At 40.7% G+C, this 17,574-nt stretch overlaps 1 protein-coding gene across 1 annotated transcript; it reads right to left on the minus strand.

The window, feature by feature from the left end:
• Positions 1 to 8,608: 8,608 nt before the first annotated feature.
• Positions 8,609 to 17,201, minus strand: LOC140679826 (uncharacterized). Its single transcript, XM_072916110.1, has 3 exons — positions 16,787 to 17,201; positions 13,833 to 14,051; positions 8,609 to 10,293 (listed from the first exon to the last, which is right to left on the minus strand). Exons 1-3 carry the CDS (start codon positions 16,908 to 16,910, stop codon positions 8,945 to 8,947), a joined length of 1,692 nt encoding a protein of 563 aa, XP_072772211.1. The 5' UTR covers positions 16,911 to 17,201; the 3' UTR covers positions 8,609 to 8,944.
• Between the last annotated feature and the right edge of the window lie 373 nt (positions 17,202 to 17,574).

A 17,574-nucleotide genomic window follows, 5' to 3' on the forward strand; every position in this document is an offset into this window, starting at 1 on the left:
TTACACTACTTTACACACCTTTACTTCTGACATGCGGTTGGAGAGTCTTTATGGTTTGCTGTGTCCCAACTGAGCATGTCTCTGGTGATGGTGTCTGACAGCCTGTATCAGTACATGTCTGCTGGCTTGTTGGATCTCTCTGTGGAAACACATTCAACAATGCACTTTGTGAGCATTACTGCACTCCAATATCATTCACCCGCGAGCATCACTGCAACTGTTAGCTTGGGGTGTCAAACTCAAATACAGAGTGGGCCAAAATGTAAAACTGAACAAAGCCGCGGGCCAAGGTTGAACAAATTAACCTTTTAATAGGGACCCAAACAAGTTTTGCATTGAATATTGAACAAGCAAGGCTTATATATCTTTATAGTGACATGCAAAATCGAGTTTCAAATAATAATAATAATAATAATTCAAAAATATCAATGGCATATCAAATAAAATTTAAATAAAAATTGAATGCCTCTTTTCTTTTTGCAGCCTTCTGAGGTAAATATCAACATTAACTTTTTCCACAGGCTAATAATACATTTGAAAATAAAATAACAATAATGAATGAATCAAACATTCAAGCCTTGAAGTAGCAAGAGAAAGTGCATGAATAAAACGTTAATTATTGCTCAGTTTGCTACACTGATTTGCTTTAACACTGAATATGGAACAAGCAACGCTTATATAACTTAATAGTGCAAAATCAACGTTCAAAAAAGCAAACGAAAAAACATCAATGGTATATTAAATAAAATTTAAATAAAAAATGTAATGCCTCTTTTCTATTTGCAGCCTTCTGAGGTAAATATCAACATTAACTTTTTCCACAGGCTAATACATTTGAAAATAAAATAACAATGAATAAATCAACCGTTCAGGCCTTTTTACTGCTCAGTTTGCAACACACTGATCTAATCTGATGTGCCCAAGCCAGATACCTGCCATCTTTTCTGGGATGCAAGTTCATTAATGTCGGGGCTCAGGTGGGCGGGGTTTGGTGGTAGCGGGGGGTGTATATTGTAGCATCCCGGAAGAGTTAGTGCTGTAAGGGATTCTGGGTATTTGTTCTGTTGTGTTTATGTTGTGTTACGGTGTGGACGTTCTCCCGAAATGTGTTTGTCATTCTTGTTTGGTGTGGATTCACAGTGTGGCGCATATTTGTAACAGTGTTAAAGTTGTTTATGCGGCCACCCTCAGTGTGACCTGTATGGCTGTTGATCAAGTATGCTTTGCATTCACTTATGTGTGTGTAGAAGCCGCATATATCACGTGACAGGGGCCGGCACGCTGTTTGTATGGAGGAAAAGCAGACGTGACGACAGGTTGTAGAGGACGCTAAAGGCAGTGCCTTTAAGGCACGCCCCCAATATTGTTGTCCGGGTAGAAATCGGGAGCAATTCGGGAGAATGGTTGCCCTGGGAGACTTTCGAGAGGGGCACTGAAAATCGGGAGGGTTAGCAAGTATGAGTATTAGCGGTGAATGCGGTGTTACAGCGGCACCGCAGCTGTATAATACCGGCGGGCCAGCTCTAATGTTAATTTGATATCGCCTCAAGGGCCAAATGAAATTAGATTTGGCCCGCGGGCCAGAGTTTGACACCCATGCTCTAGAGGTTATAAGTTACGTTGTCAACTATGGCTGGGCGATATATCGATATATCGCGGGTTTGTCTCTGTGCGATATAGAAAATGACTATATCGTGATATTCGAGTATACGTTCTCACGCAGTTGCTTTTTAGCTGCGGGCATTACACTATATGCGTTTCTCACTCTTTCTTGTCTCTCCTTCTCACAGAGACATAAAACAAGCGCACCTTCTTACATACGTCACATACTGTCACGTGTGCAACGTCATACGCTCCCGCGTAGCAGAGAGCGTATGGGTAACGTTAGCAGTGATGCTAGCGGTGCGGTGCGAGTGGTAATACGAGAGAGAGAAGGTGCAAATCTGGTAACAAATGAAGGAATAATTAATTCCCAAGAAAAACAGCACGGGGTCCATCGTCTGGCGGTGGTTTGGCTTCAAGCGGGAATATGTTGAACATTTATGCGGCAAAAGCGTTGCTACAAAAAGTAGCAGCACTGCTAATGTAGCATCATTTGAAAAGTCACCCGCTAGAGAATGAGGAGTGCTTGAAACTCCGCATGTCAACATCTCCGGCCGGTGCCACACCCACAAAATGCCGAAGCAACCATTTCCACATCAACACCGTATGAAAAAAATAGTCAACAACAGAAGGAGATAACATCCGCAGGAACCTACCACATAGCGAAGGACATACACTATTTGATATGTAGCTCATTTTTATTTGACACTTATTGAAATATCTTGTGTGACATCATGCACTTTATTTGTTTTAACCTATTGTAGTGGCGTTCTGTACAAAAAGTGCACTTTAATTTAGTGTTGTTTTGATATGTCACCTTAGTGCAGGTGTCGGCAACCCGTGGCTCCGGAGCCGCATGCGGCTCTTTGATCACTCTGATGCGGCTCAGCAGCTTACTTGCTGAACCCCCCAATTTTCCCGTGAGACTTCCGGATTTCAGTGCCTCTCGCAGAAAACTCCCGGGATTAATATTCACCAATTTTCACCCTTACGGCTATAATAAGGGCGTGCCATGATGGAACAACATTTGGCAGCCCCTACAATCTGTATTAACAGCGTGCCAGCCCAACACTTGTTATACAATATACATTTTCTGCTTGCACACGTACGCGACAGCAAGGCATACTTGCTCAACAGCCACACAGGTTACACTGACGGTGGTCATATAAAACAACTTTAACACTCTTACTAATAATGCGCCACACTTTGAACCAAAACCAAACAAGAATGACAAACACATTTCGGGAGAACATCTGCACCTTAACACAACATAAACACAACAGTACAAACACCCAGAATCCCATGCAGCCCTGACTCTTCCGGGCTACATTATACACCCCTGCTACCACCAAACCCCGCCCCCACCCCAACCCTGCTCCCTCACACATCAACCCCCCCCCACCACCCCCCTCTCTGTGCGTCGGTTGAGGTGGGCGGGGTTTGGTAGGGGGGGGGGGGGTTCTGTATAATGTATCCCGGAAGAGTTAGGGCTGCATGGGATTCTGGGTATTTGTCCTGTTGTGTTTATGTTGTGTTACGGTGCAGATGTTCTCCCGAAATTTGTTTGTCATTCTTGTTTGGTGTGGGTTCACAGTGTGGCGCATTATTAGTAAGAGTGTTAAAGTTTTTTTTTTTTATACCGCCACCGTCAGTGTGACCTGTGTGGTTGTTGAGCAAGTATGCCTTGCTGTTACCGACGTTAGCAAGCGGAAGCCCCATACATCGTGTGGCAGATCAGGTACGCTGACTGTAGTGAGTGCTATATGCTGTACCATCATGGCACGCATGACGCTGACAAGCTCCATTCATATAAAACCCGCGTGCCGCACCAGCTTTCAAATTCCACATAAAGATGTGGGCAGCGTGTCTGAGACCCCTGGTTATACTTAGCACAAAGCAAAAAAAAAAACTTTGTATGCAGTGTTATTAAATTTAAAATAAAATTTTTTTTTGCGGCTCCCATTGTTTTCTATAATTTGTGAAACTGGTCAAAATGGCTCTTTGACTGGTAAAGGTTGCCGACCCCTGCCTTAGTGACATCATGAACAAAAGTGCACTAATAGCTTGTTTTAAAATGTCTCTGACAATCTTGCACTTTCTGTTTTGAAATGACGTGAATGTTTGTGCCACTGCTTAATAACTGTTTAATAAATACACTTTTACTCAATTGACTTAGTTGTGATTTCCCTCTCTGCATGGAAGTTTAAAAGTAGCATATATTAATGCAGTATGAAGAAGAATGTTGTAATGTAGACACATAGAATCATCATACTGCTGTGATTATATGCATCAAGTGTTCATTCAAGGCTAAGGCAAAAATATCGAGATATATATCGTGTATCGTGACATGGCCTAAAAATATCGAGATTTTAATAAAAGGCCATATCGCCCAGCCCTATTGTCAAGCATTAAATCACATAAATAGCAGTTTAAAAGCCATATATCTCTATGCTGTGTGTTTCCACAAAAACATTTGGCGGACGGCGGCCATTTTACAACACTCGACATTTCACATCTACAATCCGACACAAAGCTCGTCAAACTGGTCACAAAACGTTCCTATTCATGAAAATGAAACATTTTTGTGATTTTTCACCGTGTACTAACCTGAAAAGCAGGTAAATATAAACACAGAAATGAAGCACCGAAGCTGTTCTTTTTTTCTTCCGAAAGCTGTTTGCTTCTTTCAGTCTGGCGAGGAGGAGGAGTCTTCTTCTTCTTCTTTGGTTTTATGGCGGTTGGCAAGCAACCTTCTGTTGTGCATTACCGCCACCTTTTGATATGGAGTGTGGATCGAGGTGGAACCTTACTCTATATTCTTTTATTTAACCCAATCTTTTTTTAAATGCACTGCAAAAAGTCAATGTTCAAAATCAATAAAAAAAAATAAAAAAATGAGGGGTATTTTATTTAAATCAAGCAAAATTATCTGCCAATAGAACAAGAAAATTTGGCTTGTCAAGACTTTCCAAAACAAATCAAATTAGCTAACCTCCATGACCCCAAAAATACTTTAAAATAAGTATATTCTCACAAATTACAAGTGCACTTTTCTTGGTAGAGACTTTTTGCTCAATATGTTGAAAAATATTCTTAAATGAAGTACAAACCCCGTCTCCATATGAGTTGGGAAATTGTGTTAGATGCAGGGGCGTCACTAGCTTTTAAGGACGGGGGGGCTTAGCCCCCAGGAGATGCACAGGACGCGAGCGAATGTAGCGCACGAGCACAAAACTTCACAAACGGCTAACAAAGACTTAGAAATGATTAATTGTTATTAGTATTATTTAATAAATGCACGGGACGAAATGAAATGCTCCCCGGGACGATGTCTTTTAACAATTTTTTTTCTTTTTCTTTTAATGTATTTATTAATTTGACATTTTATATTAAATGTCTTGGTTTTTCCTCCCTCTGAAAATCCTATGAAATGTTTAACAAGCCATTCTATAACAATACAACAGCTATTAATGTAACAATACAATAAAACAAATATATTTAATGTTTTTTTTCTCATTGTTTTAACATTAGACTAATGTATATTACTTTATATAAATTCTACAAGAGTGATGTGGGCATTTTCTATATGAACAAGTCCAAGGACCGCAGGCAAGGTCGCAGAGAAAATGCGGACTGGATTTTGAGGGATGTGGGCATTTTCTATATGAACAAGTGGAATGGCTTGGATACCGACCCACTAAAGGGGCTCTCTCCCTTAAAGTACCAATGATTGTCACACACACACACTAGGTGTGGTGAAATGTGTCTTCTGCATTTGACCCATCCCCTTGTTCACCCCCTGGGAGGTGAGGGGAGCAGTGGGCAGCAGCGGTGCCGCGCCCAGGAATCATTTTTGGTGATTTATGCTATGAAGTGAGGGGAAACTGAGTGAATAATGACAGGTTATGATTAATTTATTTAAACTCATATTCGAGCCACTTTATAATGAATATGTCGGAATGTATTTGTTAAAAAAAAAAAAAAAAATTATATATATATATATATATATATTTATATATATAACACCAAATTATTTAGGGGGGCTTAAGAACATTTTAGGGGGGCTTGAGCCCCCCTAAAATAGGCCTAACTACACCAATGGTTAGATGTAAATATAAACGGAATACAATGATTTGCAAATCAATTTCAACCCATATTCAGTTGAATATGCTACAAAGACAACATATTTGATGTTCAAACTGATAAAAAAAATAATTTTTTTGCAAACAATCATTAACTTTAGAATTTGATGCCAGCAACACGTGACAAAGAAGTTGGGAAAGGTGGCAATAAATACTGATAAAGTTGAGGAATGCTCATCAAACACTTATTTGGAACATCCCACAGGTGAACAGGCAAATTGGGAACAGGTGGGTGCCATGATTGGGTATAAAAGTAGATTCCATGAAATGCTCAGTCATTCACAAACAAGGATGGGGCAAGGGTCACCACTTTGTCTACAAATGCGTGAGCAAATTGTTGAACAGTTTAAGAAAAACCTTTCTCAACCAGCTATTGCTAGGAATTTAGGGATTTCACCAGCTACGGTCCGTAATATCATCAAAGGGTTCAGAGAATCTGAAGAAATCACTGCACGTAAGCAGACCCCCCACCCCTCCCTTCACAAGGGATAGGGGGGAGCAGAGGAGAAAAGAAAAGAAACGGCAGATCAACTGGTCTAAAAAAAGGGGTCTATTTAAAGGCTAGAGTATACAAATGAGTTTTAAGATGGGACTTAAATGCTTCTACTGAGGTAGCATCTCTAACTGTTACCGGGAGGGCATTCCAGAGTACTGGAGCCCCAACAGAAAACGCTCTATAGCCCGCAGACTTTTTTTTGGTTTCTTATTTCTTCTTCCAAGTACTTTTCATAGATTTAAAATTTGATTAACACAATTAAAAACACAAAGCACTGAATATGACAAAAACTAATTAATCAGAATCAATGCTGTAATTTACCCCCCCGCCCTATCCAGCTCAGTGGCCTTGTGGATAGAGTGTCCGCCCTGAGACTGGGAGGTCGTGAGTTCAAACCCCGGCCGAGTCATACCAAAGACTATAAAAATGGGAGCCATTACCTCCCTGCTTGGCACTCAGCATCAAGGGTTGGAATTGGGGGTTAAATCACCAAATGATTCCCGAGCGCGGCGCACGCTGCTGCTCACTGCTCCCCTCACCTCCCAGAGGGTGAACAAGGGGATGGGGACACAATTCACCACACCTAGTGTGTGTGTGTGTGACAATCATTGGTACTTTAACTATTTATTGTAAAAGTTCTCTTTGAAGGGGAGGCTTGTAATCTTTACGCAGATGCCGAGAGGGTACTAACATTCTAATGTAATCTAAGCACTGCACTCTGACGACTTTAAGGACGTAATGACGTGCACGACGTACGTACATAAAACGTGCAGGACGTACGTACATAAGACGTGCACGGGCATTATCCTTGTGTGTTGTCAGCTAATAACAGCGATTTGGACAGCTAACCTGAGCTAACGTTTATATATTTTATCATAACAACAACATGACCGTAAGTAGTTAGTTGCTTATTTAGGGGGACGGCGTGGCTCGGGTGGTAGAGCGGCCGTGCCAGCATCTTGAGTGTTCCAGGTTCGATGCCGGCCTCTGCCATCCTAGTCACGTTGGGCGAGACATGTGTGAATGTGTGTGTGAATGGGTGAATGTGGAAATAGTGTCAAAGAGCTTGGAGTACCTTGAAGGTAGAAAATCACTTTTTTATTTTGATAAACAATCATAAATGAAAATTTCAGCACATACACAATGTTGACATCTATAGTTATATGTTGATAAACACAGGAAAAAAACACGCTACTCGTAAACGGCGCGTGAAACAACAAATAAATATGGCAGTAGATGCAAAGTTAAATAAAAACCAATGCATATTAATCCGGGAGAGCAATGTCCTTGACCCAGCCACACACAAAGAAGTCGACACGTGACTTCTTCCCGAAGTCACGTGTCGGAATACAAGCAATAGACCTTTTAGTGACTATTTTGTCCATTAAAGGGGAACATTATCACAATTTCAGAATGGTTAAAACCATTAAAAATCAGTTCCCAGTGGCTTATTATATTTTTCGAAGTTTTTTTCAAAATTTTACCCATCACTCAATATCCCTAAAAAAAGCTTCAAAGTGCCTGATTTTAACCATCGTTATATACACCCGTCCATTTTTCTGTGACGTCACATAGTGATGCCAACACAAACAAACATGGCGCATAGAACAGCAAGCTATAGCGACATTAGCTCGGATTCAGACTCGGATTTCAGCGGCTTAAGCGATTCAACAGATTACGCATGTATTGAAACGGATGGTTGTAGTGTGGAGGCAGGTAGCGAAAACGAAATTGAAGAAGAAACTGAAGCTATTGAGCCATATCGGTTTGAACCGTATGCAAGCGAAACCGACGAAAACGACACGACAGCCAGCGACACGGGAGAAAGCGAGGACGAATTCGGCGATCGCCTTCTAACCAACGATTGGTATGTGTTTGTTTGGCATTAAAGGAAACTAACAACTATGAACTAGGTTTACAGAATATGAAATACATTTGGCAACAACATGCACTTTGAGAGTGCAGACAGCCCAGTTTTCATCAATTAATATATTCTGTAGACATACCCTCATGTCAGCAGGCCAGAGAAGCTAGGGTCGATATTCTTCTCTTGATCATCTTCGGTGGCATAAGGGACGGTGTGAGCCAAGACATCCAGGGGGTTTAGCTCGCTCGTCTGCGGGAACAAACTGCCGCCATCGCTTGCCGTGCTACCGAGGTCCTTTGTCCCTGAATTGCTCACACACTCCGGCAGATTCAATGGGGGTCTGGCGGAAGATTTCTTTGACTTCATCGTTGGAAATGCATCTGCTTTGAGTGTCGCAGGATATCCACACATTCTTGCCATCTCTGTCGTAGCATAGCTTTCGTCGGTAAAGTGTGCGCAACAAACGTCCAATTTCTTGCCACTTTCGCATCTTTGGGCCACTGGTGCAACTTGAATCCGTCCCTGTTCGTGTTGTTACACCCTCCGACAACACATCGACGAGGCATGATGTCTCCAAGGTACGGAAAACAGTCGAAAAAACGGAAAATAACAGAGCTGATTTGACTCGGTGTTTGAGAAAATGGCGGATTGCTTCCCGATGTGACGTCACGTTGTGAGCGAATATTAGAAAGGCGTTTAATTCGCCAAAATTCACCCATTTAGAGTTCGGAAATTGGTTATATATGGTCTTTTTTCTGCAGCATCAAGGTATATATTGACGCTTACATAGGTCTGGTGATAATGTTCCCCTTTAAAAAAAAAAGACTTCCATTAAAGCTATTCACCTGTGTGTGTTCTCATGTGTGTTTGCATAGTTTTTCGGTCCGAGGATCTTTTGCCACATATAGAACAATTGAAAGGTTGTTTTCCCGCGTGTGTTCTCATGTGTGTTTGCAAGCTAGTTTTGTTAGAAAATGTTTTAACACAAACTGAACAACTGAAAGGTTTTTCGCCAGTGTGCATCCTCATGTGTATTTGCATGTGATCTTTTTTAGAGAATCTTTTGCCACAAACTGAACATCCGAAAGGTTTTTCGCCCGCGTGCGTCCTCGTGTGTGTTTGCATGTTGCGTTTGTCAGAGAATGTTTTACCGCAGACCGAACAACTAAAAGGTTTTTCTCCTGTGTGCATTCTCATATGTCGGGTCAAATTAGATTTCATGGCAAACTCTTTAGCGCAAACCGAACAACGAAAGGGTTTTGCTCCCGTGTGTGTTCTCATGTGTGATTTCATTGGACTACTGTTGAAAAATCTTTTACCACAAACTGAACAACTGTAATGTTTTTCTCCTGAGTGTGTACTCAAGTGTGTTGGCAATGAAGTTTTTAAATAAAATCTTTTACCACACACGGAACAACCGAATGGTTTTTCTCCAGTGTGCGTTCTCATATGTCCAGTCAACCTATATTTCTTAGGAAACCCTTTTCCGCAAAGTGAACAACAGAACGGTTTTTCTCCCGTGTGCGTTCTCATGTGATATCTCATTTTACTTTCGATGGAGAATCTTTTACCGCACACTGAACAACTGAAAGGTTTTTTTTCTGTATGTTTTCTCACTTGTGATTGCATGTATTTTTTGACTGAGAGTTTCTGAACACGTACTGAACAAGTGAAAGGGTTTTGTCGCGTGTGTGATGCCATATTTAAATTAACGTGTGACGTTGTGTCCTCACTATCTGATAGTGGAGCTAAGAGCTTGTCTGCTTGTGATCCTCCACAGTGGTCTCCATCAGCTTCTGTTGTCATGTGTTGTGATGAGCTGCTTCTTGAAGGTTCCACGGCTCTGTTCTCCTCACTTGGACTGTGATGAAGCTGTGAGGACTCAGGTGGTTTGTCTCCATGGTCTACAGTCTTCACAGAGACAACAGTCAGTGGAAACTTGGTGAGATCAGCCTCCTCCTGCCCTAGAAGACACTCTCCCTCCCCAGTGATCCACACTTCCTCCTCTTCCTCTTTAAGGTTGGGGGGCTTAGGTTCCTCTTCTTCATTTTTAAAAAGAGGGGGCTGTTGTTCCTCCTCCTCTTCTTTAAAATGGGCTGACTGTGGATCATCCTGCTCCAAAGTGAGGCTCCCCCCGTGTGGTTGAGGGACACGTTTTTCTTCACGTCCAATCAGCTGCTGGATGTCTGCAGAAAACAAACAAAACCAACACACTTCAAGTCAGACATGTTAAATATAGAGATGTCCGATAATGGCTTTTTTGCCGATATCCGGTATTGTCCAACTCTTAATTACTGATACCGATATATACAATCATGGAATTAACACATTATTATGCCTAATTTTGTTGTGATGCTCCGCTGGATGCATTAAACAATGTAACAAGGTTTTCCAAAATAAATCAACTCAAGTTATGGGAAAAAAATGCCAACATGGCACTGCCATATTTATTATTGAAGTCACAAAGTGCATTATTTTTTTCAACATGAAAAACAGCAGTTTGGATTTTGGGACATGCTCTCCCTGAGAGAGCATGAGGAGGTTGAGGTGGGCGGGGTTGGGGGGGGTGTATATTGTAGCGTCCCGGAAGAGTTAGTGCTGCAAGAGGGATTCTGGGTATTTGTTCTGTTGTGTTTATGTTGTGTTACGGTGCGGATGGTCTCCCGAAATGTGTTTGTCATTCTTGTTTGGTGTGGGTTCACAGTGTGGCGCATATTTGTAACAGTGTTAAAGTTGTTTATACGGCCACCCTCAGCGTGACCTGTATGGCTGTTGACCAAGTATGCGTTGCATTCACTTGTGCGTGTGTAGAAGCCGCACATATTATGTGGCATGGGCCGGCACGCTGTTTGTATGGAGGAAAAGCGGACGTGACGACAGGTTGTAGAGGACGCTAAAGGCAGTGCCTTTAAGGCACGCCCCCAATAATGTTGTTTGGGTGGAATTAGGGAGAAATTCGAGATCCTCCCGGGAAAATCGGGGGGTTGAAACCGATACCGATAATTTCCGATATTACATTTTAAAGCATTTATCGGCCGATAATATCGGCAGTCCGGTATTATCGGACATCTCTAGTTAAATATTATATAGTTCATAAAATATAAATAAGAGACAGTGTGAAGTTAAATATATAACTTATTTCATCTTGTAAGTCCAAGTAATTATTTCTGATTCTGATTCTTGTTTTTCGATACTCAGTGATATTTCATAGCAGACATCACAACTAATGAGCATCAAGTGTGCCATGAACACGACTTCTATCACCAGAATAGGATCCGTTTCAGGTTATATCCTGCTGGACGTCTGTTTGGTAAATAAGTGAGTGACATAACTAGAGAATAGAAATAGTTTTTGAAGCCCACTTTCAACACAATGAGGTTATTTGTGTTCTCTTGTGTGTTGTGTCAAAAGTTTGTGTAGCTGAACAACCAATGAAAACAATTCCTTTTGTCCCATCCACTAAAAACGCTTCAAAAGCGGTACAATTAATTTGTGTCCTGCTGTGACGTCTATGGTTGCAATTAAGGCTTGGCGGTTGTATCATCGTGATCGTTGATCGCGATTAATTGGAGTTCGATCACGGTGATCAGCTGTTTGCATATTTCTTCGATCAAACATGGCAGAAAAGTATACCGTATTTTCCGGACCATAGGGCACACTGGATGATAAGGCGCACTGCCGATCAATTATCTATTTTTGATCTTTTTTCATATATAAGGCGCACCGGATTATAGAGCGCATTAAAGGAGTCATATTATTATATATTTTTTCTAAATGTAAAAGACTTCCTTGTGGTCTACATAACATGTAATGGTGGTTCTTTGGTCAAAATGTTGCATAGTTGATATTTTACAGATCATCTTCAAGTCGCTTTCTGACAGTCGCTTCCGGATGCGCCGTTTTGTTGGCGGTCTTATTTACGTGGCTCACCTTCACCAGCGTCTTCTCCCCGTCATTTTTGTTGTAGCGGTGTAGCGTGCAAGGACGGGAGTGGAAGAAGTGTCAAAAGATGGAGCTAACTGTTTTAATGACATTCACACTTTACTTCAATCAATAACGGAGCAGCATCTCTTCATCCGGAAACAACAAGGAAATGTGTCCCGTGAAAAACCGTCCGACTCTCGAACTCTCTAATAACTAAAGTTCCTTGGGTGAATAATGTAAACTCACTAAACCGGTATGTTTTAGCACTTTCATGGCGATTTTACTGACAGATATAAGTAAGAACTTTACACTACTTTATATTATAAATGGCAACAGCGGAGGATGAATGTCCCATAACAAGAAGATAGAGGAAAAAGAAGAAGCTTATCGACTCGCGGACGCGCGCAATTTTTCAGGACTTATACAGATCCCAAATACAGATCAGCAGGTACCAGAAGGTAAGAAGGGTTGCTTTTGCATAATATTGCGAAACAAAACGCCAGATAATATGTTTTACCTTATACACACAACATAATAATACTCCTATGTTTAATGTACGCTTCATTGTACATGTAATATATCACTATATTGATTAGAGATGTCCGATAATATCAGACTGCCGATATTATCGGCCGATAAATGCTTTAAAATGTAATATCGGAAATGATCGGTATCGGTTTCAAAAAGTAAAATGTATGACTTTTTAAAACGCTGCTGTACGGAGTGGTACACGGATGTAGAGAGAAGTACAGAGCGCCAATAAACCTTAAAGGCACTGCCTTTGCGTGCCGGTCCAATCACATAATATCTACGGCTTTTCACACACACAAGTGAATGCACGCATACTTGGTCAACAGCCATACAATTCACACTGAGGGTGTCCGTATAAACAACTTAAACACTGTTACAAGTATGCGCCACACTGTGAACCCACACCAAACAAGAATGACAAACACATTTCGGGAGAACATCCGCACTGTAACACAACATAAACACAACAGAACAAATACCCAGAACCCCTTGCAGCACTAACTCTTCCGGGACGCTACAATATACACCCACCCTACCCTGCCCACCTCAACCTCCTCATGCTCTCTCAAGGAGAGCATGTCCCAAATTCCAAGCTGCTGTTTGGAGGCATGTTTGTGACTTCAATAATAAATATGGCAGTGCCACGTTGGCATTTTTTTCCATAACTTGAGTTGATTTATTTTGGAAAACCTTGTTACATTGTTTAATGCATCCAGCGGGCCATCACAACAAAATTAGGCATATTAATGTGTTAATTCCACGACTGCATGTATCGGTATCGGTTGGACAGTATCGGATATCGGCAAAAAAGTCATTATCGGACATCTCTACTTTTCACCACAATGTTTACTAACGCTGTCTTCCACGATAGCTTGAGTTGTGAAGGGGGAAAAACATTTATAAAAAATGTTTACATGATTGGTTCTACAGGCACAAATGGTTGAACTTGCACTTACCATCTTACACAAGAAACTGATGCTTCATAAATTCTGACCGCGCTGTACCACTAATTAGTTTTTGCATTTTTTTTAAATAAAACATGTTAATAGAATTTAAGGATATGCAAAATGACGTATTAAATACTTTCACTGCATTTTAATAGAATTTAAGACATTCTAAGGCCTTAAGTTCAAATGATGTAAGACTTGAAGTCTATGAGCATGAACAGATGAAGACTACTTGGATGAGAGGACAAACATCTTCTAAGACAAAGTGAACAGTCCAGTTGTGATGGACTGAATGCCCTGAGAATAAAATGATATGTGCTTACTTGGACTGTGATGAAGCTGTGAGGACTCAGGTGGTTTGTCTTCATGGTCTTCAGTCTTCACAGAGACAACAGTCAGTGGAAACTTGGTGAGATCAGCTTCCTCCTGCCCTAGAAGACACTCTTCCTCCTGAGTGATCCACACTTCCTTGTCCTCCTCTTTAATGTAGAGGAGCTGTGGCTCCTCCTCTTCCTCTTTAATGTGTGGGGGCTGCTGGTCGTCTGTTGGGTAAACAAGCAAATAAAGATTAAGAGAGAATACAAATAGTTTTTGACTCACACCATTAACACAATGAGATTAAATGTGTTCCTTCGTGTGTTGTGATAAAAGTGTGTAGCTAAACAACCAATGAAAACACTAAAATTACTTCAAAGGTGGTACAGTGAGTAAAAAAACAGGAAATTTAAGGGGGCAATTTGAAAAAGCATTTATAACAATGGTTCTTAACCTGGGTTTGATCGAACCCTAGGGGTTTCGGTGAGTCAGCCTCAGGGGTTCGGCGGAGCATCTGCCACGGAGGTCAAGACAAACCCGACCTCTAATTTTACATCGGATTTGCAGGTGTGTAATTTGTTGTGAGTTTATGCAGTGTGTTGGTTTTGTTCTTTGAACAAGGTGATGTTCAGGCACGGTTCATTTTGTGCACCAGTAAAAAAAACATAACTTTGTCTTGAATTGGAAAAAAATATATATTATTTTTCACTAAAGAAGGGTTCGGTGAATGCGCATATGAAACTGGTGGGGTTCAGTACCTCCAACAAGGTTAAGAACCACTGATTTATAAGGACGAGCCAGCATTGATTGAGGCATTCTTACCTTCACACTCACTGGTGTGAAGTGTGTAACCAAATTTTGTTGTATACATGTCGGCCTATTACACCAAAACCTTATCTCTAACCTTAACCACGACCTTGTAATGACATAGTCAAAACCATTAATAAATTATGAAGGAACTAAAACCTTAAAAAAATATCATTCCAAAACTACTTAAAAACATCCATATTATGTTTATGTCATCATATAAATAACTTTTCTTTGTGGTCATTTGTTGGCTGGGCCAAAAGGAACTCTTACCAAAACATGTTTACTATGTGGTGTTTTTATGGAGTATCTCCATCAACAATTCCTCTTTAGAGCACAGCTCCCACATTCACTTGGAGACCATCTACAACACGCTGAAGGAAAGTCAGTCACCTTTATGTTCTTTTCATAAATCAACTGTTGACTACTTTGTTTATAGAAAGATGATTGACAATACATGTTTACTTTCACTTATTGTTGCATGTAGGTCAGAATCAGGAAGTGAAATTAGCCATGAAACTATGAATTATATTGATTACAATGTAAAATATATTCGGTGACTGTGTGAGTTTTGTGTAAACATGTTGATACACATTGTTACACACTGAGAGGAACATCTGACAACAAGCTATCCATACACTTGGGTAAAACGGAATCCATCCAGTTTGGGTCCCACATCAACCTTAAGAAAGTCAATGACTTCACTATAAAAGTGGGTGACATTGTTATCACCAGGAAAGATGAGGTCAACTACCTAGGTTCCATTCTAGAAGCTAATCTTTCCTGTGATAAAATGGCAACCAAGGTACCGGTAGTCAAAAAGGTCAACCAACGAACGAGATTTCTCTACAGAATCTCCTCTCTGGTCAACAAAAGCACCATGAGGGTTCTGGCGGGAACTCTCGTTCAACCCTTTTTCGATTACGCATGCACCTCCTGGTACCCTAGCACCTCCAAAACCCTCAAATCTAGACTCCAAACAGCCCAGAACAAGCTAGTCAGATTACTTCTAGACCTCCACCCCAGATCACACCTCACTCCTACCCACTTCTCCAAAGTGGGCTGGCTCAGGGTGGAGGACAGAGTAAAACAACTTGCACTGAGCCTTGTCTATAAAATCCGCTACACCTCCCTGATACCGAAGTACATGTCAAACTACTTCCAGAACGTAAATGACCGCCATAACCACAACACCAGGGGGAGCTCCACTAACCACGTTAAACCCAGATTCCGATCCAACAAAGGTCTTAACTCATTCTCTTTCTATGCCACATCAATATGGAATGCGCTCCCAACAGGTGTAAAAGAAAGGGCATCTCTATCCTCCTTCAAAACTGCACTAAAAGTCCACCTCCAGGCAACTTCAACCCTAAACTAACATCCTCCCCGGATTGTTAATAATTAAATGTAAATAATGAAATGTAGATACTTTTTCTTATAAATGTAAATAATGAAATGTAGATACTTTTTCTTATGCCTTCTGATCTCTCTCTCTCTCTCTCTCTCTCTCTCTCTCTCTCTCTCTCTCTCTCTCTCTCTCTCTCTCTCTCTCTCTCTCTCTCTCTCTCTCTCTCTCTCTCTCTCTCTCTCTCTCTCTCTCTCTCTCTCTCTCTCTCTCTCTCTCTCTCTCTCTCTCTCTCTCTCTCTCTCTCTCTCTCTCTCTCTCTCTCACTACTACTACTACTACTTGCTGTACATATCCTACCGAGTCAGACCTACACTGTTTCAATTTCCATTTCTCTGACTGATGATAACAACCAAACCTAACCCCCCCCCCCTCACACCCCGGATTGTAAATAATTCAATGTATATACCCTGATGATTATCTTGTGTGCTGACTGTATTATGATGATAGTATATATCTGTATCATGAATCAATTTAAGTGGACCCCGACTTAAACTAGTTGAAAAACTTATTGGGGTGTTACCATTTAGTGGTCAATTGTACGGAATATGTACAGTACTGTGCAATCTAATAATACAACTTTCAATCAATCAATCAATCAACCTCTCATAAATATTGTGTGTCTGAAACGGTCTTGTTTTTATGAACAATATTAAAAAAACAGTGCATAATCCTCACAATCTATTCAAGAATAGAGCTAATAATGACATATGACGTTAGTAAAGATGTGAGAGTAAGAAGTAAACAAACCTGTTGTGTGTAACACAACTTGATGTTTCTTGAAAACAGCGTCCAGTAGTTGACGTCGTCGCTCCTTCTCCTCTTTTGTTGGACAAAGTTCCTCCTCATACTCTGCTATCGTTCTTTCGCACATTTTCACACAATCACAACACTTTACACTCACACTTGATCTCTGCTTAGCGATGTGTTTTCATCACTTCCGCCTCTCTTTGTTAGCGGCTAACACGCTAAGCTAACTAGCACGCTAAGCTAACTAACATGCTAAGCTAGCGAAGCACGAGGATCGTCAAAGTGCACTCAGACTAATGTATCTCAATACAAACCACGTATTATCGATATTTTCACTATTAAACGACATATGGTGTAAAACAAATAACCATAATGACCACAATAACGTCTTCTCATCAAACGCCATTTTCTGTTATTCCTTCTCTTGTTTTGTTTGGTGGCGGTACCATGCATGACTTTATCATACTATACTGCCACCTGTCGGTGATGTTAGGATACCACACAATATATTTGAAGCGTTCGAGGTGTTCTCAACGGTGGAACCATTGTTGGCCAACATTTACTTCGCCAAGCGACCATAGACATTCTTCTTTCTTTCAAGGAAATAAAATAAAAGCAAATACAAATAGAATAAAAGAAAATACAAAAATAAGATACAAAATACAAAAGGACAAAAAAGGCTAATCAAAACCACTTTAAATGTATCCATAAAGACATTTATTAAAGGGCTTCTGTAGTTTAAACTATTTTACAAGATTTATTTGATAATTTTAAAACCAATTTTAAGC

The sequence above is a fragment of the Nerophis lumbriciformis genome, linkage group LG26, assembly GCF_033978685.3.
Source record: "Nerophis lumbriciformis linkage group LG26, RoL_Nlum_v2.1, whole genome shotgun sequence".
NCBI classification, from domain to species: Eukaryota; Metazoa; Chordata; class Actinopteri; order Syngnathiformes; family Syngnathidae; genus Nerophis; species Nerophis lumbriciformis.